The 25,936-nt window shown below is 42.6% G+C and overlaps 1 protein-coding gene across 2 annotated transcripts in view; it reads right to left on the bottom strand.

Annotated features, from left to right (window-relative positions):
* PRKAR2A (protein kinase cAMP-dependent type II regulatory subunit alpha) overlaps positions 1-25,936 on the bottom strand; it is a 97,501-nt gene that overhangs the window by 48,186 nt on the left and 23,379 nt on the right. Inside the window, exons 1-2 of one of the 2 annotated variants that reach the window (XM_021667575.2) lie at positions 15,085-15,154; positions 11,274-11,309 (exon numbers count right to left, since the gene is read on the bottom strand). In XM_021667575.2, coding sequence (XP_021523250.1) covers positions 11,274-11,309; positions 15,085-15,139 — 91 coding nt within the window. In that variant the 5' untranslated portion in view covers positions 15,140-15,154. Of the gene's footprint in view, positions 1-11,273; positions 11,310-15,084; positions 15,155-25,936 lie in introns of those variants that run through there. The other variant, XM_064367062.1, reaches the window with a different exon arrangement.

The following is a 25,936-nucleotide window of genomic DNA, read 5'->3' on the forward strand; positions in this document are numbered from 1 at the left end:
TGTCCTTCTATAACTGGCCTATTTCACTTAGCATAATGTTCTTTTTTTCCTTTTTTTTTTTTTGAGACAGCCTCACTGTCACCCAGGCTGGACTGCAATGGTGCAGTGGTGCAATCTTGAATCTTGGCTCACTGCAACCTCTGCCTCCTGGGTTCAAGCAATTCTCGTCTCAACCTCCCCAGTAGCTGGGATTATAGGTACACATCACCACGACTGGCTAATTTTTGTATTTTCAGTAGAGATGGGGTTTTACTATATTGGTCAAGCTGGTCTCTGACCTCAGGTGATTCACCTGCCTCAGCCTCCCAAAATGATTACAGGCATGAGCCCCCCGCACCTGGCCTCCTTCTTCTTTTGAACCCTGGACTCACCTCCCTTTGCCTTCTTCCAGTTCCACTCAATCTCTTTACTTCTTCTTGGTTCTGGTCCTAAATTATTTCCCTTATTTTCTATGAAAGAATCCATTTTACAGTGCCCACTTGATTGCTGCTGCCCAAGGGTTCTGCACATCTGGTTGCTTGCCTCAGTATACAAGTTACCAGGAAAAGGTCCAGAATCTGTGTGATCCCTATGCAACCTCAAACATTCTACTGTGTGTCACGAGATGCTCAAGACCTATAGGAAATGAAAACTAAAATAGCAACACAGCGGCCAGGTGTAGTGGCTCACGCCTGTAATCCAAATACTTTGGGAGGTGTAGGTGGGAGGATCACTTGAGCTAGGGAGGTTGGGGCTGCAGTGAGCCAAGATTGTGCCACTGTACTCCAGTCTGGGTGACAGAGCAAGAGTGTCTCAAAAAAACCCAAAACCTAAAAACCAAAACCAGCAGCTTTTACCACAGTTATCCAGCAGATGTCACTAGTCAGTAATGTGATACTGTACAAACTGACAAGATTACCCGGCACAATTTCTTCTTCCAAATTTTAACTGGTGCCTCCTTTATCCAGGAATGTGACTTATTCATGAAATTGTACTTGTGAGAGAAAATCCTTTCATTTCTACAAAGAAATGAAAGATCTTACTTACAGGCCTCAGGCCTTGTGCAGCCCTGCAACCCCTATTAGGAGCTGACACAGCCTGGGTAAGTTAGTCAGCTAGGGCTGCCATAACAAAATCCCATATAGTAGGTGGCTTAAACAACAGAAATTTATGTTCTCACAGTTCTGAAGGCTGGAAGACCAGGATCAAGGAACTGGCATGTTTGGTTTCTTCGGAGGCCTCTCTGCTGGCTTGCCTTCTTGCTGTGTCCTCCTCACAGACTTTTCTCTGTATATATGCACTCCTGGTGAACTCCTCTTCTTACAGAGATCAGTCAGTCCTATTAGATTAGGGTTCCACGCTTATGACCTCATTTCACCTTCATTATCTCTTTAAATGCCCTATCTCGAAAATATAATCACATCAGGGTTAGGACTTTGATATATGAATTTGGGGGAACCCAATTAGTCCACAACACTGGGTTTCTAAATTATTTTAAGCAATACTTAGTAATATTTCACCTGAAGGTGGCTATGGATGGAAAAATATTGCATACTATGAAAGAATATAAGACAAAAATCAGTATTTTACTATATAGTAAACACATAAGCCTTAAAGGGCAGGGATGTCTGCTGAAGAGCACCTGCAATGCAGAAATGGGTGACTGACACGGCACCAGATTCTCAGTGGACTGCTCTGTTGACTGTCACAGTCATCAACAGAGTCAAAATATTCCATTCCTAAATGTGGCATGATGCCAATACACACATTTCTGATTAGTGTGCTTTGAGGTTTCAACACACATTTAATAAATAAAAGTTGGGCTTTTTTTTTGACAAAGGAGATCTTTTCTTTTCTTTCCTTTTTTCTTTTTTTGAGATGGAGTCTTACCCTGTTGCCCAGGCTGGAGTGCAATGGCATGGTCTTGGCTCACTGTAACCTCTGCTTCCCATGTTCAAGCAATTCTCCTGCCTCAGTCTCCTGAGTAGGTGAGATTACAGGCACGTGACACCACACCAGGCTAATTTTTGTATAAGTTAATACTTATATGGGAGGGCCAGGCTCGGTGGCTCATGCCTGTAATCCCAGCACTTTGGGGAGGCCGAGGTGGGCAAATCACAAGGTCAGGAGTTCGAGATCATCCTGGACAACACGGTGAAACCCCGTCTCTACTAAAAATATAAAAATTGGCCAGGCGTGGTGGTGCTCGCCTGTAGTCCCAGCTACTCAAGAGGCTGAGGCAGGAGAATCACTTGAACCCAGGAGCTGGAGGTTGCAGTGAGCCAAGATAGTGCCACTGACTCCAGCCTAGGCGACAGGGCGAGACTCTGTCTCAAAAAAAAAAACTAATTTGGGACTACATAAGAAAGCCACATTTAAGGAATTCATAAACTCCATTCACTCTATCACTTGATGTAGAGGGACTGTTCTGCTAGAATGTAGAACTTGGAAGGCACAGCTTTTCTTTTTTTGGGGCGGTGGGGACAGAGTCTCTCTCTGTCGCCCAGACTGGAGTGCAGTGGCATGATCTCGGCTCACTGCAAACTCTGCTTCCTGGGTTCAAGTGATTCTTGTGTCTCAGCCTTCTAAGTAGCTAAGATTACAGGTGTGGGCTACCACTCTGGGCTAATTTTTGTATTTGTTTTTTATTTTATTCATTTTTTTGTTTTGTTTTTACTTTTTTTGAGATAGAGTCTTGTTCAGTCGCCCAGGCTGGAGTGCAGTAGTGAGATCTCGGTTCACTGCAATCTCTGCCAAGGTTCAAGTGATTCTCCTGCCTCAGCCTCCTGAGTAGCTGAGACTACAGGTGCACACCACCACGCCCGGATAATTTTTTGTATTTTTAGTAGAGATGGGGTTTCACTGTGTTAGCCAGGATTGTCTTGATCTCTTGACCTCATGATCCGCCCACCTTGGCCTCCCAAAGTGCTAGGATTACAGTCATCAGCTACTGCGCCTGGCTGTATTTTTATTTTTATCTTTGAGATGGAGTTTCGTTCTTGTTGCCTAGGCTGGAATGCAATGGCGGGATTTCAGCTCACTGCAACCTCCACCTCCTGGGTTCAAGGGATCCTCCTGCCTCAGCCTCCCGAGTAGCTGGAATTACAGGTGCCAGCCACCACACTCAGCTAATTTTTGTATTTTTAGGAGAGATGAGGTTTCACTATGTTGGCCAGGCTGGTCTGGAACTCCTGACCTCAGACGATCCCCCCCCTCAGCCTCCCAAAGTGCTGGGATTACAGATGTGAGCTACCATGCTGGATTATTGTATCGTATTGTATTGTATTATTTATTTTATTGTATTTTGAGACTGAGTCTTGCTCTATCGCCCTAGCTGGAGTGCAGTAGCACAATCTCAGCTCACTGCAAGCTCTGCCTCCTGGGTTCAGACGACTCTTCTGCCTCAGCCACACCCAGGTAATTTTTGTATTTGTTTGAGACGGAGTTTCACTCTTGTTGCCCAGGCTGGTGTGCAATGCACAATCTCAGCTCACTGCAAACTTGTCTACTGGGTTCAAGCAATTCTCCTGCCCCAGCCTCCCATAAAGCTGGGATACAGGTATGTGCCACCATGCCTGGCTAACTTTGTATTTATTTATTTATTTTTTAGACGGAGTCTTGCTCCGTCACCAGGCTGGAGTGCAGTGGCACAATCTCGGCTCACTGCAACTTCCGACTCCCTGGTTCAAGCAATTCTCCTATCTCAGCCTCCCAAGTAGCTGGGATTACAGGCATGCACCACCATGCCCAGCTAATTTTTGTATTTTTAGTAGAGACAGGGTTTCACCATGTTGGCCAGGATTCTCTCTACATCCGGACTTCATGATCCACCCGCCTCAGCCTCCCAAAGTGTTGGGATTACAGGCGTGAGCCATTACACCCGGCCTATTTAATTTTTTGAGATGGAATTTCACTCTTGTCACTCAGGCTGAAGTGCAATGGCATGATCTCAGTTCACCACAATCTCCGCCTACCAGGTTCAAGCGATTCTCCTGCCTCAGTCTCCCAAGTAGCTGGGATTACAAGTGCCCACCATCATATTTTTAGTAGAGATGGGGTTTCACCATGTTGGCCAGGCTAGTCTCAAACTCCTGACCTCAGGTGATTCACCCACCTCAGCCTCCCAAAGTGCTGAGATTACAGGCGTAAGCCACCCCACCTGGCCTAATTTTGTATATTTAGTTGAGACAGGGTTTCACCATGTTGGTCTGGCTGGTCTCAAACTCCTGACCTCAGGTGATCTGCCCATGTCAGCCACCCAAAGTGCAGGTATTATAGGAATGAGCCACCATGCCTGGCCTAATTTTGTATTTTTACTAGAGTTGGGGTTTCACCATGTTGGTCAGGCTGGTCTCAAACTCTTGACCTCAGGTGATCCACCTGCCTCAGTCTCCCAAAGTGTTGGGATTACAGGCGTTAGCCACCAAGTCCAGCCAAATTTTTGTATTTGTAGTAGCGATATTTCACCATGTTGACCAGGCTGGTGTCAAACTCCCACCCTCAAGTGATCCACCCGCCTTGGCATCCCAAAGTAATGAGATTACAAGCGTGAGCCATCACGCCCAGTGTGAAAAAGGTGTCCTTTAAAGGAAGGTCTGAAGAATGTGAGTGAGCAAACAACAAAGATAATTTTGGTGAGATCCAGAAGCAAAAGTCTGATTAGATTCTTAACACTGAGTTTAAAAGGAAAAAAAAGTCTGATTAAAATGGGCTTAAGAGGCCAGGAGTTCAAGGCCAGACTGACCAACATGGTAAAACCCTGTCTCTACTAAAAATACAAAAATTAGCCAGGCATGGTGGCACACACTTGTAATCTCAACTGCTCGGGAGACTGAGGCACAGGAATCACTTGAATCTGGGAGGTGGAGGTTGCAGTGAGACGAGACCACACCACTACATTCCATCATGAGTGACACAGTGAGACTGTCTCAAAAAAAAAAAAATATATAGAAGAAAAGCAACTAGAAACAGCAAATACAAATAGCTCCTTCAAGTGGTTTTGCTTTAAAGGTATGGAGAGAAAAAGGTTAGAGAGAAAACAACAGTCAAAAAAAGTTTATTTTTTAAGAAGACAGAGCCAACGATATGTTTCTTTGCTAAAAGAATAATTCAGTAAAAAGATAAAAGATTATGCAAGAAACAAGCTAACACCTAAAAGATGAAGGGATGGGATCTAGCACAGGTGCATATTGTAAACTCATAGGCAGGCGAGGAACAGAAATGGTGATGAGACTCTGGAAATTCTCTCCTGTTTTCCTATTTTCTTGGTTAAACAGAGAACAAGCCATCTGCTAAGGGTGAGGGAGGCGGTATAGGTGGTTTGAGAAGGGGAAGGTATGAAAGACTTATCTAGGAAAACAGAAGAGTGAAAAAAGCACGGAGGAAGTGTCTTACACCTGTAATCCCAACACTGGGAGGCTGAGGCAGGAGGATAGTTTGAAACCAGGAGTTTGAGACCAGCCTGGGCAACAAAGGCAGACCTTGTCTCTACAAAAAATAAATTAGCTGGGCATGGTGGTACATGCTTGTCATCCCAGTTACTTGGGAGGTTGAGGCAGGAGGATCCCTTAAGCCCAAGACTTCAAGGTTGCAGTGAGCTGGGCAACAGAAGGAGACCTCATCTCTAATATATATATATATAATAGAGAGATATATAGATATAGATTTAGATATTATATATTTATCTCGATTATTTATTTATGCTCTTGTCGCCCAGGCTGGAGTGCAATGGTGCAATCTCAGCTCACTGCAACCTCCGCTTCCCAAGTTCAAGCAATTCTCCTGCCTCAGCCTCCTGAGTAGCTGGAATTACAGGCACTCGCCACTACGCCCATCAGTTTTTTGTATTTTTAGTAGAGACAGGGTTTCACCATGTTGGCCAGGTTGGTCTCCTGACCTCAGGTGATCCACCTGCCTCAGCCTCCCAAAGTGCTGGGATTACAGGCATGAGCCACCACACCCGGCTTATTATTTATTTGTTTGTTTATTTGAGATGGAGTCTCCCTCTGTCGCTCAGACTAGAGTGCAGTGGCATGATCTTGGCTCACTGCAACCTCTGCCTCCCAGGGTCACGAAATTCTCCTGTCTCAGTGTCCCAAGTAGCTGGGACTACAGGCGCCAACCACCACACGCAGTTAATTTTCGTATTTTTAGTAGAGACACAGTTTCACCCTATCGGTCAGGCAGGTCTTGAACTCCTGACCTCAGGTGATCCACCCGCCTCAGCCTCCCAAAGTGCTGGGACCACTGCGCCTGGCCTAAAATTTATTTTAAAAGGCTGGATGCGGTGGCTCATGCTGGGAAGCTGAGGCAGGTGGATTACTTGAGGCCAGGAGTTCAAGATCAGTCTGGCCAACATGGTGAAACCTCATTTCTACTAAAGAAAATATACAAAAATTAGGCTGACATACGAGAATCATTTCAACCCAGGAGGTAAAGATTGCAGTGAGCCAAGACTGTGCCACTCACCACACTAGCCTAGGCAACATGGAGAGACTGTCTCAAAACAATTTAAAAAAAAAAAAAAAACATGGGAAAACAGTATGATTGCTAGTATCAAGAGCCTACTACAAGTTAATAATCATGAACTGAAAGTAAGATCCGTCAATAAGGTTATCTATTTTCCTCCAATCAGATCCAGCTATTATTGGTGCAGGTACAAAGTGGAGAATTGAACCTAACCAAAGTAGGTTTAGCAAAGCAAGTGAAAAAGGAAAAGCAAGGCCAGGCATGGTGGCTCATACCTGTAAAACTAGCGCTTTGGGAGGCCAAGGCAAGTGGATTGACTGGGCTGAGGAATTCAGGACCAGCCTGGGCAACATGGTGAAACCCTGTCTCTACCAAAAATACAAAAATCAGCCAGGCATGGTAGCATGCACCTGTGGTCCCAGCAACTCAGGAGGCTGAGGTGGGAGGAGCACTGGAGCCTGGGAAATTGAGGCTGCAATGAGCTGTGATCATGCCACTGCACTCCAGCCTAGATAAACAGTGAGGCCTTGTTTCAAAAATTAAAAATAATCATAATAATACTTTAAAAGGGAAAAGCAAATTGAGGGTATGTGCCAGGAAGTGATTATAATAATTGACTCAGGAATTTAAGGTTAGTAAGGAGGAAGTAAGGAATAGTGAAAAGATGGCAGAATCAACAAGTTATCCAGGTTTGAGTAGGACAGCAAAGGAGCTGAGAAGACAGCAGGCAGTGGTTGCAGAATGGGACCACTCACTGAAATTATGAAGAGTTGCAATGCTTGTCATACCAGAGTATGACCATTGGAAGTTAGTTGCTGAAGTAGGGTGGACAACTGGAGAACAAGATCCTTGGAGGAGAGGAAGTCAAAGAATGGAAGGCCAAATATTGGAAGAATTATCTACATGTGGAAATAACAAGGAACAACCTGGCAATTGTTGGATGACTAAAACAAGGAGGAGCAGTGGCTGGTAAAACCTAAGTTTTATTTTTTATCTTTTAAAGACAGAATCTCACTCTGTCACCCAGGCTGGAGTACAGTGGAACGATCACAGCTCACTACAGCCTTGACCTCCCAGGCTCAAGCAATCCTCCTAACTCAGCCTCCCAAGCAGCTAGGGCTACATGTGTGCACCATCACGTCCGGCTAATTTTTTTTTTTTTTTTTTTTTTTTTTTTTTTTGAGACGGAGTTTCGCTCTTGTTACCCAGGCTGGAGTGCAATGGCGCGATCTCGGCTCACCGCAACCTCCGCCTCCTGGGTTCAGGCAATTCTCCTGCCTCAGCCTCCTGAGTAGCTGGGATTACAGGCACGCGCCACCATGCCCAGCTAATTTTTTGTATTAGTAGAGACGGGGTTTCACCATGTTGACCAGGATGGTCTCGAGCTCTTGACCTCGTGATCCACCCGCCTCGGCCTCCCAAAGTGCTGGGATTACAGGCTTGAGCCACCGCGCCCGGCCCGGCTAATTTTTTTAATTTTTTGAGCGATGGGGTCTCACTGTAGTACCCCAGCTGGTATCAAACTCCTAGGCTCAAGCAATCCTCCTGTCTCAGCCTCCCAAAGTGCTGGGATTACAAGTGTGGGCCACCATGTCCAGCCATAATGTGAAGTTTTAAACTGAAGGTTTCATGGAAACAAACTCCAATGTGAAAGCAAAAAATAAAAATAAAAATAAACTGAAGGTTTCAGGGAAAAGAGAGAGAGAATGGTCTGGAAGCAGCTAGGAGAATCAACAGAGACATTCACTCATTTCCTGTCAGTGTTACAAGGAAGGTGGAAGAGCAAACAGCCATTGTTTGAGAAGCCTACAAGGAAAGCCAAGCTTCAGCAACAGCTGGAAAGTGAAAGCTGCCCTGAGAAAACAGAGTGAGTATTTGGGGGATGTAGCTGAAAACTAACCAAGAGTTCCAAAGGGTACGAGAAAGATCGTTAGAGATAGCAAGGGTGGTACTTGGGAACCATGCTACAAAGGGGCATATGCTCACTTCAACTATTGCAAGTTACTTAACCTCTACTTTGTTCCTAATTTCCTCATCTGTAAATTGGGAATAATCATGATGTGGACTTCACTCAAAGTATTATTTTGAAGATTATATTCAACAATACAAGGAAGACATTTAGAAAGTCCTTAAAACTGTGCACCTAGCACACAGTCTGCACATAAGAAAATGTTATGTATGATTACAGGATACTTTTCGTATGATTACAGAATACTTTCTCTCCTGTATCATCCTATCGAATTCTTTGAAAATCTTTTATTTTCATTTAACATTTCAATGATATGAAAAGGTTTTAAATCCTAAGATTATAAAATCTAAGGAGGAGGGGTAATATCATGTACTTGTCTGAGTCTTCCACAAGGTTCAAGATCTGAACAACACTGGCAGAGGGCCAAGCAGCAATTCACAAACTAATACCAGCTGTGATCTCAGGAGGAGGTGTCACTATATTCTGCATCTCCCAGATCTATCTTACAGATGTCAAGGGATTCAACTAATCTTTCAGAGGACAAAAAGGTGCAGGGCAGAGATGAACAGAAATGAAAGATAATATCTCATGAGTATCAAACTAACCTTAATCCCTACTCTCAGGACATTGACTCTCTGAACATAATATACTCTTCAACCTCCTTTCAACAGATTGTGATGTAGAATGACAACAAAGGCTTTCTGAAAACGTAAATGAGCCTATTTTCTCAAAGACAAGGATTGAGGGATAGAAAAATGATTCCTAGCCCTATGAGGTATAGGTCAGATGACAATTTCAAATCAAGAAACCTTCCTAAAACAAAGGAATATAAAAGAACAATGTGATACATACCACTTGCCTAGTAATTCTGAAACACATTAACATTCCACTCTACTACCAAATTCCAGATTTATCAAAAAGTCAAATACTTTAAGAAAAACTTTCATAAAATATATTTACCAGCTCTATGAAAAAAAGGGGAGCGTTCTCAGAAACAATCTTTTTTTTTTTGCTTCATTATCAATGCAAACATTGTTTTATTTTAAAAAAAAAAAAAAGAAGATATGCACATTCAATAAATATTTACTGAGTGGCTGCTAGGTACCCAGCAGTGTTTGAGGTATCAATCATATATTAACATCTCTAACTCGCATAACCACCTAGGGAAATTTTGCATTAAAAATTTCAAAAGGTCAAAAAAATAAATCAGGATAAAACATTTACCCAAACTTATTATTGTTTTGTTTTGTTTTGTTTTGTTTTGTTTTGTTTTGTTTGAGAAGGAGTCTTGCTCTGTTGCCAGGCTGGAGTGCAGCGGTGTGATCTCAGCTCACTGCAACCTCCACCTCCCGGGTTCAAGCAATTCTTCCGGCTCAGCCTCCCAAGTAGCTGGGACTACAGGTGTGTGCCATCACACCTGGCTAATTTTTGTATTCTTAGTAGAGACGGGGTTTCACCATGTTGGCCAGGATAGTCTTGATCTCTTGAACTCATAATCCGCTCGCCTCGGCCTCCCAAAGTCCTGGGATTACAGGTGTGAGCCACTGCACTAGGCCACTTATTTTTAAAATAATCTGGATTATACCAGATAAAAGGGCAAAATATTACCAAACTAGTCCCATATAAAAAAATACAAATTTGGAAAGCATTCTATTTTTTTCTGTTTGAGACGGAGTCTCACTCTGTCGCCCAGGCTGGAGTGCAATGGCATAATCTTGGCTCACTGAAACCTCTGCCTCCTAGGTTCAAGGGATTCTCCTGCCTCAGCCTCCTAAGTAGCTGGGATTACAGGTGTGCACAACTACATGCAGCAAATTTTTATGTTTTTAGTAGAGACGGGGTTTCACCCTGTTGGCCTGATTGGTTTTGAACTCCTGACTTCGTGATCTACCTGCCTTGGCCTCCTAAAGCACTGGGATTACAGGTATGAGCTACTGCACCCAGCCAGCATTCATTTTTTTAACAACCAAAATAAATGGTATATAAAATGATGTGAAGTACTATTTTACATCTAAATTCCATATTATTGAGATAGTGGTGGAAAAGAGGCATGTACAGGGTGCCTTTTTCTAAGCAGCCTAATCTGTGGACTTTCTCTAGAAAACATGACAGAAAAAGCCAAGGCAATGCTTAGTCTCTGACCAGAGAAAGCCACTTCTAGCACCAAAACTGAGGAAATAATTCGAGTGGCTAAAAAAAGGTATATGTAAGAGTTAATGGCAGCATAACCAGAATACCAGAAACAGTAATAAGAAAAATCATTTCTTCTTGGGCCCGGTGGCTCACACTTGTAATCCCAGCACTTTGGGAGCCTGAGGCAGGTGGATCACGAGGTCAGGAGTTTGAGACTAGCCTGGCCAACATGGTGAAACCCTGTCCCTACTAAAAATACAAAAATTAGCTGGGCATGGTGGTACGTGCCTATAATCCCAGCTATTTGGGAGGCTGAGGCAGGAGAATTACTTGAAACGGGACCCGGGAGGCGGAGCTTGCATTGAGCCAAGATCGTGCCACTGCACTCCAGACTGGGCTACAGAGTGAGACTCCCCATCTCAAAAAATAAATAAATAAATAAATAAATAAAAATCATTTTTTAAAGCTGTAATGATAAACATGAAAAAACAGTAATAACATAAATGTAAAGAGACAAACTATACCAATTATAGCAATATAAAATATGTACATACATACTCAGAACTTAAAATGAAAACAGAATAAAGAAACCATAGGTAATTTTACTGTTAAGTATAATGTTTTGTAATGGGAACTTATCTTTTTATTCAAAATATCTGTTTTTTAAACATATTCCTAACTGAAAATAGCATTTTAGTAGTATATTATGAAATAGAATACATACCTGATACTCGTCTATTAAATCTGCTAGGAACTGGAACTGCAAAATAAAGAAGCAACATTTAGTCATTATGTCACCAGGCCCCATTTTTATCCTCCCGTTTTGCAAGTCTTTTACAATAGACCTAAGCCCCTCAAAACCAAGCGGTGGGTCAGTTCATAGTCTTCCATACTCAATCACAAATAGTTGTTCAATGTGATATTAAGACAATACAGAAAATACAATATTTCTTTGAAAACAAACTCTTTATAACTTCAATGTACTCAACCTGGCAATTTTGTTTCTGCTCACATCTATATTCCATCTAATTTGTATCATTCCAATTGAATAAGAAGTCTACTAAATTTATTGATATGATATAAAGTAGTGAAATTTTCTTCCTTAATATTCTTTCAGTCAGGTGAGGTGGCTCACGCCTGTAATCCCAGCACTTTGGGAGGGCAAGGAGGGCAGATCACTTGAGGTCAGGAGTTCAAGACCAGCCTGGCCAACATAGTGAAACCCCATTCTCTATTAGATATACAAAAAAACCAGCCAGGCATGGTGGCACATGCCTGTAATCCCTCCCTACTCAGGAGGCTGAGGCACAAGAATCACTTGAACCCCAGGAGGCAGAGATTGCAGTGAGCTGAGATCGTGCCACACTGCACTCCAGCCTGGATGACGGAGAGAGACGCTGACTCAACAAATACATAAATTTCTTTAAAGATAATCCTGGGGTGGGGGGCAGGAGACAACCCTCAGGTCTGCTAGATAACAGCATATATATTGCATTTAAAAATAACTTAGGTCAGGTGCGGTGGTTCATGCCTGTAATCTCGGCACTTTGGGAGGCCAAGGCAGGCAGATCACCTGAGGTCAGGAATTCGAGACTAGCCTGGCCAACATGGTGAAACCCAGTCTCTACTAAAAGTAAAAAAATTAGCCAGGTATGGTAGTGCATGCCTGTAATCCCAGCTACTTGGGAGGCTGATTCAAGAGAATCCCTTGAACCCAGGAGATGGAGGTTGCAGTGAGCCAAGACTGAGCCACTGCACTCCAGCCTGGGTGACAGAGCGAGACTCCATCTCAAAATAAATAAATAAAACTTAAAGAGTATTAAACTGAAATTAAAAGTCAATTAACTATTAAGTTATGCTCCCCCCTCCCCCCAGCAATATGTGTAAGTTTTCACCTGCCCATGGACAGTACATTTGTCAGAAAAATGTACCACATCTTTATGTCAAAAAAAAAAAAAACCACAGACTTTTCTGTTTTTTTTTTAACTTTTCATCTATCATTTTATTTCTCATTGTTCCCTAAATTCTCACTACTAAACCATATTATCTGCATAAAGTTTTTTCCTAACTTTCGAAGCTTAATCGATTATTTTTATTTTCTTTTTCTTTTTTTTTTTTTTTTTTTTGAGACAGAGTCTCACTCTGTCACCCAGGCTGAAGTGCAATGGAGCAATCTTGGCTCACTGCAACTTCTGTCTCCGGGTTCAAGCCATTCTCCTTTTTCAGCCTCCTGAGTAGCTGGAATTACAGGTGCCCACCACCATACTGGCTAATTTTTATATTTTTAGTAGAGACAGGGTTTCACTATGTTGGCCAGTCTGGTCTCAAACTCCTGACCTCAAGTGATCCACTCTCCTCAGGCTCCCAAAGTGCTGGGATCACAGGCATGAGCCACCGCAGCCAGCCAAGATTATTTTTATTTTTTAAAAAACACATAAAATGGCCAGACTCAGTGGCTCAAACCTATAATCCCAGCACTTTGGGAGGCTGAGGCGAGTGGATTACTTGAGGTCAGGAGTTTGAGACCAGACTGGCCAACATAGTGAAACCCTGTCTCTACTAAAAATACAAAAACTTGCTGGGCATAGTGGTGCATGCTTGTAATCCCAGCTGCTTGGGAGGCTGAGGCACCAGAATCCCTTGAACTGGGAGTCGGAGATTGCAGTGAGCCAAGATCACAGCACTGTACTACAGTCTGGCAACAGAGCGAGACTACACACACACACACAATAAGACTTCCCACCCTCTAAAAAAGAAAAATATGAGCATTAGGTAAAAACAAACTGAAGATGGCTCAGGGAGACAAACAAAATTAATTTAAGACCTCTGCAACAAAAATCAGCCCAGGAAGGAGGCAAATGCTAATTTATCATACAACTAGAATTATCTAGAACCAAGAGCCAATAATTTCCTTTGATCATTTGAAACACATGTGCCTGGATGGGCCCGGTGGCTCATGTGTGTAATCCCAGCACTTTGGGAAGCTGAGACAGGAGGATCACTTGAGCCCAGGAGTTTGAGACCAGCCCGGGCAACACAGCGAAATCCCATCTTTACGGGGAAAAAAAAAAAAATAGCCAGGAATTGTGGTGTGGGCCTGTAGTTCCAGTTCCTCAGGGGGCTAAGGTGAGAGGATCACCTGAGCCCAGGGAGGTAGAGGCTGCAGTGAGCCGTGATCTCACCATTGCACTCCAGCCTGTCACTCAGGTAGATAGATGATATACCAGTTTAGGTCCTCAACCAAGATCTCTGGGGATGTCTATAATTAAAGCCCCAGTGAACATGCCTACACTACCTAAAATTATAAAACATACAATGAAACAATTTAGCATGGGTGCCATAAGGGAATATCTCAAAGGGTTAGATATCAAGATTACAGAAGCATTATAAAATAGAACAGTATATTTAAAACAAAGCCATAGAAAAGGAAGCAAAAAATAAAAAAAAATTTAAAAAGCAAAAGCATAAAGAAAAATTAAGATATGATTAAAAATGACCAGGGATGGGAGGATTGCTTGAGGCCAGAAGTTCAAGACAGGCCTGGGCAGCATGGAGAAACCCCGTCTCTACAAAAATTAGCCAGACGTGGTGGCACATGCCTATTGTCCCAGCTACTTGGGAGGGAGAATCACATGAGCCCAGAGAGGTCAATGCTGCAATGAGATGTCATCATGCCACTGCACTCCACTCCAGCCTGGGTGACACGTGAGACTTTGTCTCAAAAAACAAACAAAAAATTAAAATAAAATTTAAAAAAACAGGGAAATTTTAAAAAAAACCCTGAACTTCTAAGGAAAAGGGTATTCACTGAAATTAAAAACTGTAATGCCAGGCACTTTCTCTCAGAACATAACATCTTAAAATGCTGGAAAAATAATTTTAAAACATCATGACCAACGACCTATCACAACAATATTAATTTATACATAGATTTAAATTAAAAGGGAAATTAGAAGGCTGGCCGCGGTGACTCATGCCTGTAATCCCAGCACTTTGGGAGGCCAATGCGGGCAGATCACGAGGTCAAGAGATTGAGACCATCCTGGCCAACATGGTGAAACCCTGCCTCTACTAAAAATACAAAAATTAGCTGGGCGTGGTGGCACGCGCCAGTAGTCCCAGCTACTCAGGAGGCTGAGGCAGGAGAATTGCTTAAAGCCGGGAGGCAGAGGTTGCAGTGAGCTGAGATTGCACCACTGTACTCCAGCCTGGTGCCTGGTGACGGAGCCTCCACCTTCTGGGTTCAAGCAATTCTCCTGCCTTAGCCTCCAGAGCAGCTGGGATTACAGGCGCCCGCCACTACGCCTGGCTAATTTTTTTTGTATTTTTAGTAGAGATGGAGTTTCTCCATGTTGGCCAGTCTGGTCTCGAACTCCTGGCCTCGGGTGATCCACTCATGTCGGCCTCCCAAAGTGCTAAGATTACAGGTGTAAGCCACCATGCCTGACCTGATTTTTGTATTTTTAGTAGAGATGGGGTTTTAACATGTTGACCAGGCTGGTCTCCAACTACTGACCCTCAAGTGATAAACCCACCTGGGCATCCCAAAGTGCTAGGATTACAGGCATGAGCCACCACACCCGGCCTCATAGTGTTCTTCTATATTAATTCCTTCAACTCTAAATTTAAAAAAAAAAAAAAAAGAGCTCAATATTGTTTGGTGCCTAATATATGTTCATTCATTCAACAAATAGTTACTGAGCCTTCCTATAACAAGCACTGTGATATCCAGCAAGGAAATAAAGGTGATTTTATACTGTCCCTTGTCTACAAAGACCTTTTAGGATCTAGTAGAAAAATCGACAACAACAAAATCATAACAGTATGTATGATATATACGATAACAGAGTGCTCTGAGAGAGAGAGAGAGAGCAGGTAGGTCCTGGGTCTAGATAGCATAAGGTCTAAATATGGTTGGGCTAGAAAGTAAGCGAGCTTGTGATTTCAAGAAATGAAAGAAGTGTGCTATGGCATGAGTATGAGCAATGTGGGAAAAGAGTACAGATATCAAGGTGAAACAATCTGGAAGCCATCCTCCTGGCACAGCAATATTCAGAAGAGTTAAACTGGTTCAACGGTATCCCCTTGTCTCCTTCACCTGACAGAGGGGGGCAGGAACAAATATACAAAGTACTTGATAAAGATTATCTTGGAGGGGACTGAAAAGCCAGCAGTAGTAGTCTGGAGACTAGTAAAACTTAATGGGAGAGGAAGTCATAGTTGAGGAAAGGGGAAAGAAAGATCCTTCTATCCAGAACCAGGCAATGACAAGGAAGTCCTCCAGTATAGAACATCTGTCCTCTTAATCCATTGATTCTGCACCTGCAGGCTCCCCGCTTCCATCTTCCGCTCCCCCCCGCGCCCCCCCCGCCACAACTCCAGTCCTGAACAGCTATAAGAACGCTGGAGGCCAGGGCAGTGGCTAACACCTGTAATCCTAGCACTTTGGGAGGCAGAGGTGGGCAGATCACCCCAGGTCAAGAACTACGAGACCAGCCTGACCAACGTGGAGAAACCCCATCACTACTAAAAATACAAAATTAGCTAGGTGTGGTGGTACATGCCTGTAATCCCAGCTACTCAGGAGGCTGAGGCAGGAGAATCGCTTGAATTCGGGAGGTGGAGTTTGCAGTGAGCCGAGTTTGAGCCACTGCACTCCAGCCCGGGCAACAAGAGCAAAAACTCCGTCTCAAAAAAAAAAAAAAGAAATGCCGGAAAGAGGGTGAGACTTGGGTATCCCAAACAAAGTGGAATTGAAGAGGTTGTTTTATTTTTGAGCCACAGTCTTGCTCTATTGCCCAGGCTGGAGTATAGTAGCACAATCTTGGCTCACTGCAACCTCCACCTCCTGGGTTCAAGCAATTCTTGTGCCTCAGCCACCTGAGTAGCTAGGACTATAGGTGCACACCAATATGCTCAGTTAATTTTTTTTTTTTTTTTTTTGAGGTAAGTTTTGCTCTTGTTGCCCAGGCTGGAGTGCAATAGCACAGTCTCGGCTCACTGTGATCTCCGCCTCCTGGGTTCAAGTGATTCTCCTGCCTCAGCCTCCCAAGTAGATGGGCATACAGGCACCTGCCACCACACCCAGCTAATTTTTTTCTATTTTTTTTTTTAGTAGAGATGGGGTTTCACCGTGCTGGCCAGGCTCTTGAACTCCTGACCTCAGGTGATCTGCCTGCCTTGGCCACCCAAAGTGCTGGGATTACAGGCATGAGCCACCACGCTCAGCCTGTTAATTTTTGTATTTTTTGTAGAGACAGGGTTTCGCCTCATTGGCCAGGCTGGTCATGAACTCCTGGCCTCAAGTGATCCACCCACCTTGGCCTCCCAAAGTGCTAGGAGTACACCTGTAAGCCATCACGCCCAGCCAAGCAGAAACATTTTGAAATGTTCCCCTGAGTAGATTAGCAGTGGACACAGCACTCCTGTTAAAATATGAAGTACGTGGAGCAAAAGGAGTCATTGCAGAATAGTATGTATAAAGATCACTTTGGCTACAGTTGATAAACAAAGGTAAAGGCTTAGGTTAGATGTGAGGCTTATGAAAAGAAAGAAAACAGGCTGGGCGCGGTGGCTCATGCCTGTAATCCCAGTACTTTGGGAGGCCGAGGCGGGTGGAATATGAGGTCAAGAGATCGAAACTATCCTGGTCAACATGGTGAAACCCCGTCTCTACTAAAAATACAAAAAATTAGCTGGGCATGGTGGTGCGTGCCTGTAATCCCAGCTACTCAGGAGGCTGAGGCAGGAGAATTGCCTGAACCTAGGAGGCGGAGGCTGCGGTGAGCCAAGATCGCGCCATTGCATTCCAGCCTGGGTAACAAAAGTGAAACTCTGTCTCAAAAAAAAAGAAAAGAAAAGAAGGAAAACAAATAGATTCCAGAGATGAGATAAAATCTATACAGTTTAAACTGAGTGTCATGGCTCATGCCTGTAATCCCATAATCCCAGCACTCTGGGAGGCCAAGGCGGGTGAATCACTTGAGGTCAGGAGTTCAACACCAGCGTGGCAAACATGGGTGAAACCCTGTCTCTACTAAAAATACCAAAAAAAAAAAAAAAAAGCTAGACTTGGTGGTGCATGCCTGTAATCCTAGCTACTCGGGAGGCTGAGGTAGGAGAATAGCTTGAACTTGGGAGGCGGCGGTTGCGGTGAGCCAAGATTGTGCCACTGTACTCCAGCCTGGGTGACAGAGCAAGACTACCTCTCAAAAAAAAAAAAAAAAAAAAATCTATACAATTTAGTGACAGACACAATGTATCAGTGCTTGCTCTACAAATGCCAATCAAATGAAATTATATACCTACAATTATGAAAGACAAAGTACTCAATATGGATCTCTTTCAATCTATAAATAAAGGTGCTGTCATAAATTCTAAAATCATAAAATGTCAAACTTACAAAGTATGTATGAAGTCATCTGGTCTAGCCATGACAAGTAGGCTTCATCTCACATGGCAACTCTAATTGAAGCTGCAGATCCACCTGAGTCATTCTAGACGCCTTCCTGTCACTACTCACATCTACTCCATTAACAATTCCATTTGTTCTCCTTCCCACTTCATCTCTTAAATCAGTCTACCTTTCTTGATCTCCACTGTCATCCTAGTCTGAGGCACATTATTTCTTGCTTGGATAATTTGCAGTATTCTCCAAACCTTCTCTCCCATTGCCAATCAATTCTCCTCACATTTATCAGAGTGATCTTAAAATTGAGGACAATTTGACAGTCTCTGTCAAAAATTTAAATGTAAACTCCCTTTAACCCAGCAACAATTCCAGTTCTAGGAATATGTTCTAAATAAAACTCACATATGGAGAGAAATATATATGTGTGTGTCCTGTTTATAGGTATATATAGTCATCCCTTAGTATCCACAGGGAATTAGACCCCCTTGGATACCAAACTCTGAAGATACTCAAGTTACTTATATAAAATAGCACAGTAAGGCCAGGCATGGTGGCTCACACCTGTAATCCCAGCACTCTGGGAGGCCGAGGCAGGCAGATCACAAGGTTGGGAGTTCAAGACCAGCCTGACCAACATGGTGAAACCCCACCTCTAAAAAAAAAAAGAAAAAGAAAAAAAAAACAGTATTTGCATATAACTTACACATATCTTCCTATGTACTTTAAATCATCTCTAGATTACTTATAATACCTACTAACATGCCTATACACCACTTCATTTCTGTGGATTTAATGTAGTACTTGACAGCAAATTCAAGTTTTTGCTTTTTAGAATTTTTTTCTCCAAAATATTTGCATGATGGCATCACCGTACTTCAGCCTGAGTGACAAAGTAAGACTGTCTCTTTAAAATAATTTTTTTAAATTTTAATAATTTTTAAAAATGGGGCAGGTGCAGTGGCTCAAGTCTGTAATCCCAGCACTTTCAGAGGCCAAGATGGAAGGATCACCAGCCTGAGCAATATAATAAGACCTCATCTCTACAAAAACAAACAAACAAAATTAATTAGCTACACACAGTGGCTAATGCCTGTAGTCACAGCTATCTCAGAGGCTAAGATGGCAGGATGGTTTGAGCCTGGGAGGTCAAGGCTGCAGTGAACTATGATCATGCCACTGCACTCTAGCCTAGGTGACAGAGCAAAAGACCCTGTCTTCAGCCTTAAGAAGGACTCATTACTGACATATCCACCTTGGATGAATCCCAAAAACATTTAAATAAAAGCAGCCAGCCAAACAAAAAAATCACATATTGCATGATTCCTTTTATATGAAATATCCAGAATAATTAATCCACAGAGGCAAGCCAACTGATGGTTACCAGGAGATAAAAGAAGGGGAGAATGAAAAGTGATTATTTATTGGGTACAGGTTGTTCTTCTGAGACGAAGAAAAGATTTTGCAACTAGAGAGCTACAGTGGGTGCATAACATTGTGAATGCAGAAAATGCTGCAAAATTATACACTTTAAAAAGATTAATTATATGTTATCTGAATGTCACCTCAATTTTTTAAAAAGGCATTATGCTAAGTAAAAAATGAGCCAGGCTCAAAAAAGACCACATATTGAATGATTCCATTTATGTAAAATGCTCAGAAAAGTTAAAACTAGAAAAACACAAAGTAGATTAGCAGTAGCCGGGTTGGAGAGGGAATGGGGAGGGAGTGCAAATAGACAGAAATGAGGGACCTTTTGGGGATGATAAAATGTTCTCTTGCTTATAGCCATTACTGGATAGTGAATTAAAAAAAAAAAAAGAAGATAAAATTTTCTCAAAGTGTGGTCATAGCTGCACATCTGCAAGTTTACTAAAAATAAATTGTATGCTTAGAATGGGTAAATTTTATAATATATTAATTGCATCTTAATAAAACTCTTTAAAAGAAAAAACTATTGAAGTTCCTTCACCATGAGTCACGTCAATTTAAAGTACAAGGAAAATAGGAAGGAAAAGAAACAGAGTAAAGAGATGCAGACATAAGCAGAAAAAAACAGGACATTTTTCATCCATTTAGTAAATATTTACTACATGCTAGACATTGAGATTAGGGAGGGAGCAAAACAAACCATCTGTCCTCAAGGAGCTTATAATCTAATTGTGACAAACAATAAACAAGCACATCCTATAACACAAGGCAGCAATGACTCATTAAGTTCAGAGGTGTAGTAACAGGAAGAAAATAATTTACCACATCATTTATTCATTTAGTGTTACAGGCAATTTTGGGCAGAAAAAGCTTTAACTACTTCATTTGAAGCCTTATGTTCTATTTAAACTTGAAAAAATTTAGTTCTGAAATACACGTGGATTTTTTAAACTCTGAGAAATCTGTAAACATAACTGTTTTCTACAGACAGCAAAAGCTTGTCTAATCTTGGTCAAATTAGACATAATGCTCCATACATATTGAAGCACAGAGAACTATCTTTAGTTCTTTGTTCAGCCTGGCCAACATAGTGAACCCCTGTCTCTACTAAAAATACAAAAAATTAACTGGGCATGGTGTCGTGCGCCTGTAGTCCCAGCTACTCAGGAGGCTGAGGCAGGAGAATTACTTGAACCCAGGAGGCAGAAGTTGTGGTGAGCCGAGATCATGTCACTGCACTCCAGCCTGGGCAACAGAGCGGGACTCTGTCTCAAAAAAAAAAAGGAACGAAAGAGGCAAATAATTCTGATTGGAAAAGAATAGGAGGTACCTCTTCCAGTTTCTGGATACACAAGACCAAAGTCCATTTGAATAAAAATTTGGGCAACAGAGCCTCAATTCTTCCTTGGGTATAATGAAGTTGTGAGCCAGGCATGGGGGCTCATACCCATAATCCCAGCAAGAGGACTGCTGAGCCCAGGAGTTAGAGACCAACCTGGGCAATGTGGAAAGTCTCCATCTCTACCAAAAAAAAAAAATTAGCTGGGCAGGGTGGTAAGTACCTGTAGTCCCAGCCTAGGTACTTGGGAGGCTGAGTCAGGAGAATTGCTGAAATCCAGGAGTTCAAGGTTGCAGTGAGCTATGATCACGCCACTGCATTCCAGCCTGGGCTACAGAGCAAAACTCTGTCTCAAAAAAAAAAAGGGAGATCCAAGATAGCCAAACTCCCATTCACAAATACTACAAAGAGAATAAAATACCTAGGAATACAACTAACAAAAGATGTAAAGGACCTCTACAAAGAGAACTACAAACCACTGCTCAAGGAAATAAGAGAGGAAACAAACAGATGGAAAAACATTCCATGCTCATGGTTAGGAAGAATCAATATCGTGAAAATGGCCATACTGCCCAAAGTAATTTACATATTCAATGCTATCCTCATCAAGCTACCAATGACCTTCTTCACAGAACTGGAAAAAACCACCTTAAACTTCATATGGAACCAAAAGAGAGCCCGCATAGCCAAGACAATCCTAAGCAAAAAGAACAAAGCTGGAGGCATCACGCTACCTGACTTCAAACTATAATACAAGGCTACAGTAATCAAAACAGCATGGTACTGGCACCAAAACAGAGATATAGACCAATGGAACAGAATAGAGGCCTGGGAGGCAACGCCACACATCTACAACCATCTGATCTTTGACAAACCTGACGAAAACGAGCAATGGGGAAAGGATTCCCTGTTTAATAAATGGTGTTGGGAAAACTGGCTAGCCATGTGCAGAAAGTAGAAACTGGACCCCTTCCTGACACCTTACACTAAAATTAACTCCAGATGGATTAAAGATTTAAATATAAGACCTAACACCATAAAAACCCTAGAAGAAAACCTAGGCAAAACCATTCAGGACACAGGCGTAGGCAAGGACTTCATGACTAAAACACCAAAAGTGTTGGCAACAAAAGCCAAAATAGACAAATGGGATCTAATTAAACTCCAGAGCTTCTGTACAGCAAAAGAAACAGTCATTAGAGTGAACCGGCAACCAACAGAATGGGAAAAAATTTTTGCAATCTACCCATCTGACAAACTGCTAATGTCCAGAATCTACAAAGAACAAAACAGATTTACAAGAAAAAAACAAACTCATTCAAAAGTGGGCAAAGGATATGAACAGACACTTTTCAAAAGAAGACATGTATGAGGCCAACAAACATATGAAAAAATGCTCATCACCACTGGTCATTAGAGAAATGCAAATCAAAACCACATTGAGATACCATCACATGCCAGTTAGAATGGCGATCATTAAAAAGTCTGGAGACAACAGATTCTGGAGAGGAAGTGGAGAAACAGGAACACTTTTACACTGTTGTTAGTTCAACCATTGTGGAAGATGGTGTGGCAATTCCTCAAGGACCTAGAAACAGAAATTCCATTTGACCCAGCAATCCAATCACTGGGTATATACCCAAAGGATTATAAATCATTCTATTATAAAGACACCTGCATACATATGTTCACTGCAGCACTGTTTACAATAGTAAAGACCTCGAACCAACCGAAATGCCCATCGATGATAGACTGGACAGGGAAAATGTGACATATATACACCATGGAATACTATGCAGCCATAAAAAACAATGAGTTTGTATCCTTTATAGGGATATAGATGAATCTGGAAACTATCATTCTCAGCAAAATGACACAAGAACAGAAAATCAAATATCACGTTCTCACTCACAGGCAGGTGTTGAACAATGAGAACACATGGACACAGGGAGGGGAGCATCACACACTGGGGTCTGTTGGGCGGGGCTAAGGGAGGGACAGCAGGGGGTTAGGGAGGTTGGGGAGGGATAACATGGAGAGAAATGCCTGATATAGGTGACGGGGGGATGGAGGCAGCAAACCACCTTGCCATGTATACACCTATGCAACAATCTTGCATGATCTACACATGTACCCCAGAACCTAAAGTACAAAAAAAAAAAAAAATTTTTTTTGAAAGCTAAAATCTGTCTACTGCCTCCAGAATGTTTTATACAATTTAGGTAGCTGCTGTGAGCCATGCAAAAGATCCTAAGTAAAGCCAGATAAGATAAAGGAGAAATGTGGAGTTAAAGGAGAAATGTGGAGTGGGGTGGGATGGCTCACACCTGTAATCTCAGCACTTTAGGAGGCCAAGCCAGATGGGTTGATCACCTGAGGTCAGGAGTTTGAGACCAGCCTGGCCAACATGGTGAAACCCCGTCTCTACTAAAAATACAAAAATAAGCCAGGCGTGGTGGGGTACACATGTAATCCCAGCTACTTAAGAGGCTGAGGCAGGAGAATTGCTTGAACCCGGGAGGTAGAGGTTTCAGTGAGCCAAGATCACGCCATTGTACTCCAACCTGGGCAACAAGAGTGAGAGCCCATCTCAAAACAAAAATAAATAAATAAATAAGGATATTTATTTATTTATATTCAACTGACTTTACAATTCTTTCTATCCACCCAGAAAGTGAACAGGTTTTCAGCTCTTTCCGTTTAGGAAAAAAAATTTTTGAATCTTGATCTAAGTTTGGCCATTTTGCTGATTTTAAACATTCTGTAATGTCTTGTTCTATTTGTATTTCCAGAAAGTTCCATGAGTCTGATATGCACCAGAATAGAAAACCATTGCTACAAATTGATAACATATCATAAAATCAGAGGAGTTCAGAGTTCATTCAGTCTTGAAATTGGGGAAGCCTCCCAGCAACTTAGAGCACAGCTCTGTCTGCAATAGGAAACATGTAGGTCATTTTATTTTCTAATTTCAAGCTTTGTGGGGTTTTTTTTTTCTTTTTCTTTTTCTTTTTATTGAGATAGAGTCTTGCTTTATCACCCGGCTTGAGTGCAGTGGTGCGATCTCAGCTTACTGCAACCTCTACCTCCTGGGTTCAAGCAATTATCCTGTCTCAGCCTCCCAAATAGCTGGGACTACAGGTGCGAGCCACCATACCCAGCTAATTTTTGTATTTTTTAGTAGAGATGGGGTTCCATCATGTTGGCCAGAATGGTATTGATCTCTTGACCTCGTGATCCGCCCACCTCAGCCTCCCAAAGTGCTAGGATTACAAGCATTGTGTTTTATAAATATTTAGTTATGAATTTCAATATATTTTTCAGGATATAAAGAAAATGGCTGAAGTTTTAATTTACCAGTTCTTTTTGTTTGTTTTGTTTTTGAGACAGAGTCTCGCTCTGTTGCCCTGGCTGGAGTGCAGTGGTGCAATCTTGGCTCACTGCAGCCTCTACCTCCCAGGATCAAGCAATTCTCCTGCCTCAGCCTCCCAAGTAGCTGGGACTACAGAAGCACACCACCATGCCTGGCTAATTTTTGTATTTTTAGTAGAGACGGGTTTCACCATGTCAGCCAGGTTAGTCCTGAACTCCTGACCTCAGGTGATCTGTCTGCCTCAGCCTCCCAAAGTGCTAGGATTACAAGCATGAGCCACTGCACCTGGCCTTCAATTTATCAGTTCTAAAGCCCCTTGATATTCAAATGGTACTGGCATGTTTTTGTGAGAGACTGAGGTCAGCTTTACATATATATATGACATACATATATATGTCACGTACATGACCTGACAAAGAATGAGTTAGCTGGCCAGGCACAGTGGCTTACCCCTGTAATCCCAGCACTTTGAGAGGCCGAGGTTAGCTTTACATATATATATGATATACATATCCATGCCATGTATATGACCTGACAAAGAATGAGTTAGCTGGCCAGGCGCAGTGGCTTACACCTGTAATCCCAGCACTTTGGGAGGATGAGGTAGGTGGATCACAAGGTCAGGAGAGTTCAAGACCAGCTTGACCAACATGGTGAAACCCTGTCTCTACTAAAAATACAAAAAATTAGCTGGGTGTGTTGGTACGTGCCTATAATCCCACCTCCTCTGAGGCAGAAGAATCACTTGAGCCAGGGAGGCAGAAGTTGCAGTGAGCCGAGATCTTGCCATTGCACTCCAGCCTAGGTGACAGAGTGAGACTCCGTTTGAAAAAAAAAAAAAAAAAGAAGCTAGCTTTCTAATACTTCTCCAACCTTGCCTCCTATACCTCTCCTCTGTTCCCATTTAACCATCTGAAACCCTCCTTGTGCCCAGAAAAGGAGTATTTTCACAGCCTGTGTGTGTGTGTGCATCCAGTGATATCCTCCTTCTCATCCTTCCACCAGGCAGTTCCTATATCCCTCCCTTAGAATCCTGTACATTTATAAGTGAAAACACCCTAGGCACACTGTAACTGGTTCATTGTCTGTCTAGAGAACACATCATGAATTCCTGGAAGATGGGCATTTTGTCAGACTCATTTCTAAATCTCCAGCATCTAGCACAGTGCACAGCACATGGCCGATTAAAATTTACTAACTGAATGTACAAATTGTCCTATCCAAACTTCAGCCTGAAGACAGTCTCGCAACAGCAGTACAGTATGGAATCAAAGCAATGTTCACCTCACCTAAGCCCCTCTTTTTCCAGAGCAAGTTTACCCACCCAATGCAAGTTTAAAAGGAGAGCTCCACTTAAAACCCCAAGTATCATGATGTTCCTTCTGAAGTTTATATGCTTAACCATTTAGCATTAAACCAGTTAAGGAGGCTGGGTATGGTGGCTCGTGCCTGTAATCCAGCACTTTAAGAAGCTCAGGCAGGAGGATCACTTGAGCCCAGGAGTTCAAGACCAGTCTAGACAACACAGCAAGACTCCATCTCTTTTTTAAAAAAATAAGATAATAATAAGCCGGGCGCAGTGGCTCATGCCTGTAATCCCAGCCCTTTGGGAGGCCGAGGAGGGTGGATCACGAGGTCAAGAGATCGAGACCATCCTGGTCAACATGGTGAAACCCCGTCTCTACTAAAAATACAAAAAATTAGCTGGGCACGGTGGTGCGTGCCTGTAATCCCAGCTACTCAGGAGGCTGAGGCAGGAGAATTGCCTGAACCCAGGAGGCGGAGGTTGTGGTGAGCCGAGATCGAGCCATTGCACTCCAGCGTGGGTAACAAGAG

This window comes from Aotus nancymaae, unplaced genomic scaffold (genome assembly GCF_030222135.1).
Source record: "Aotus nancymaae isolate 86718 unplaced genomic scaffold, 86718_ANA_hifiasm-v0.15.2.pri h1tg000067l, whole genome shotgun sequence".
Taxonomy (NCBI): domain Eukaryota; kingdom Metazoa; phylum Chordata; class Mammalia; order Primates; family Aotidae; genus Aotus; species Aotus nancymaae.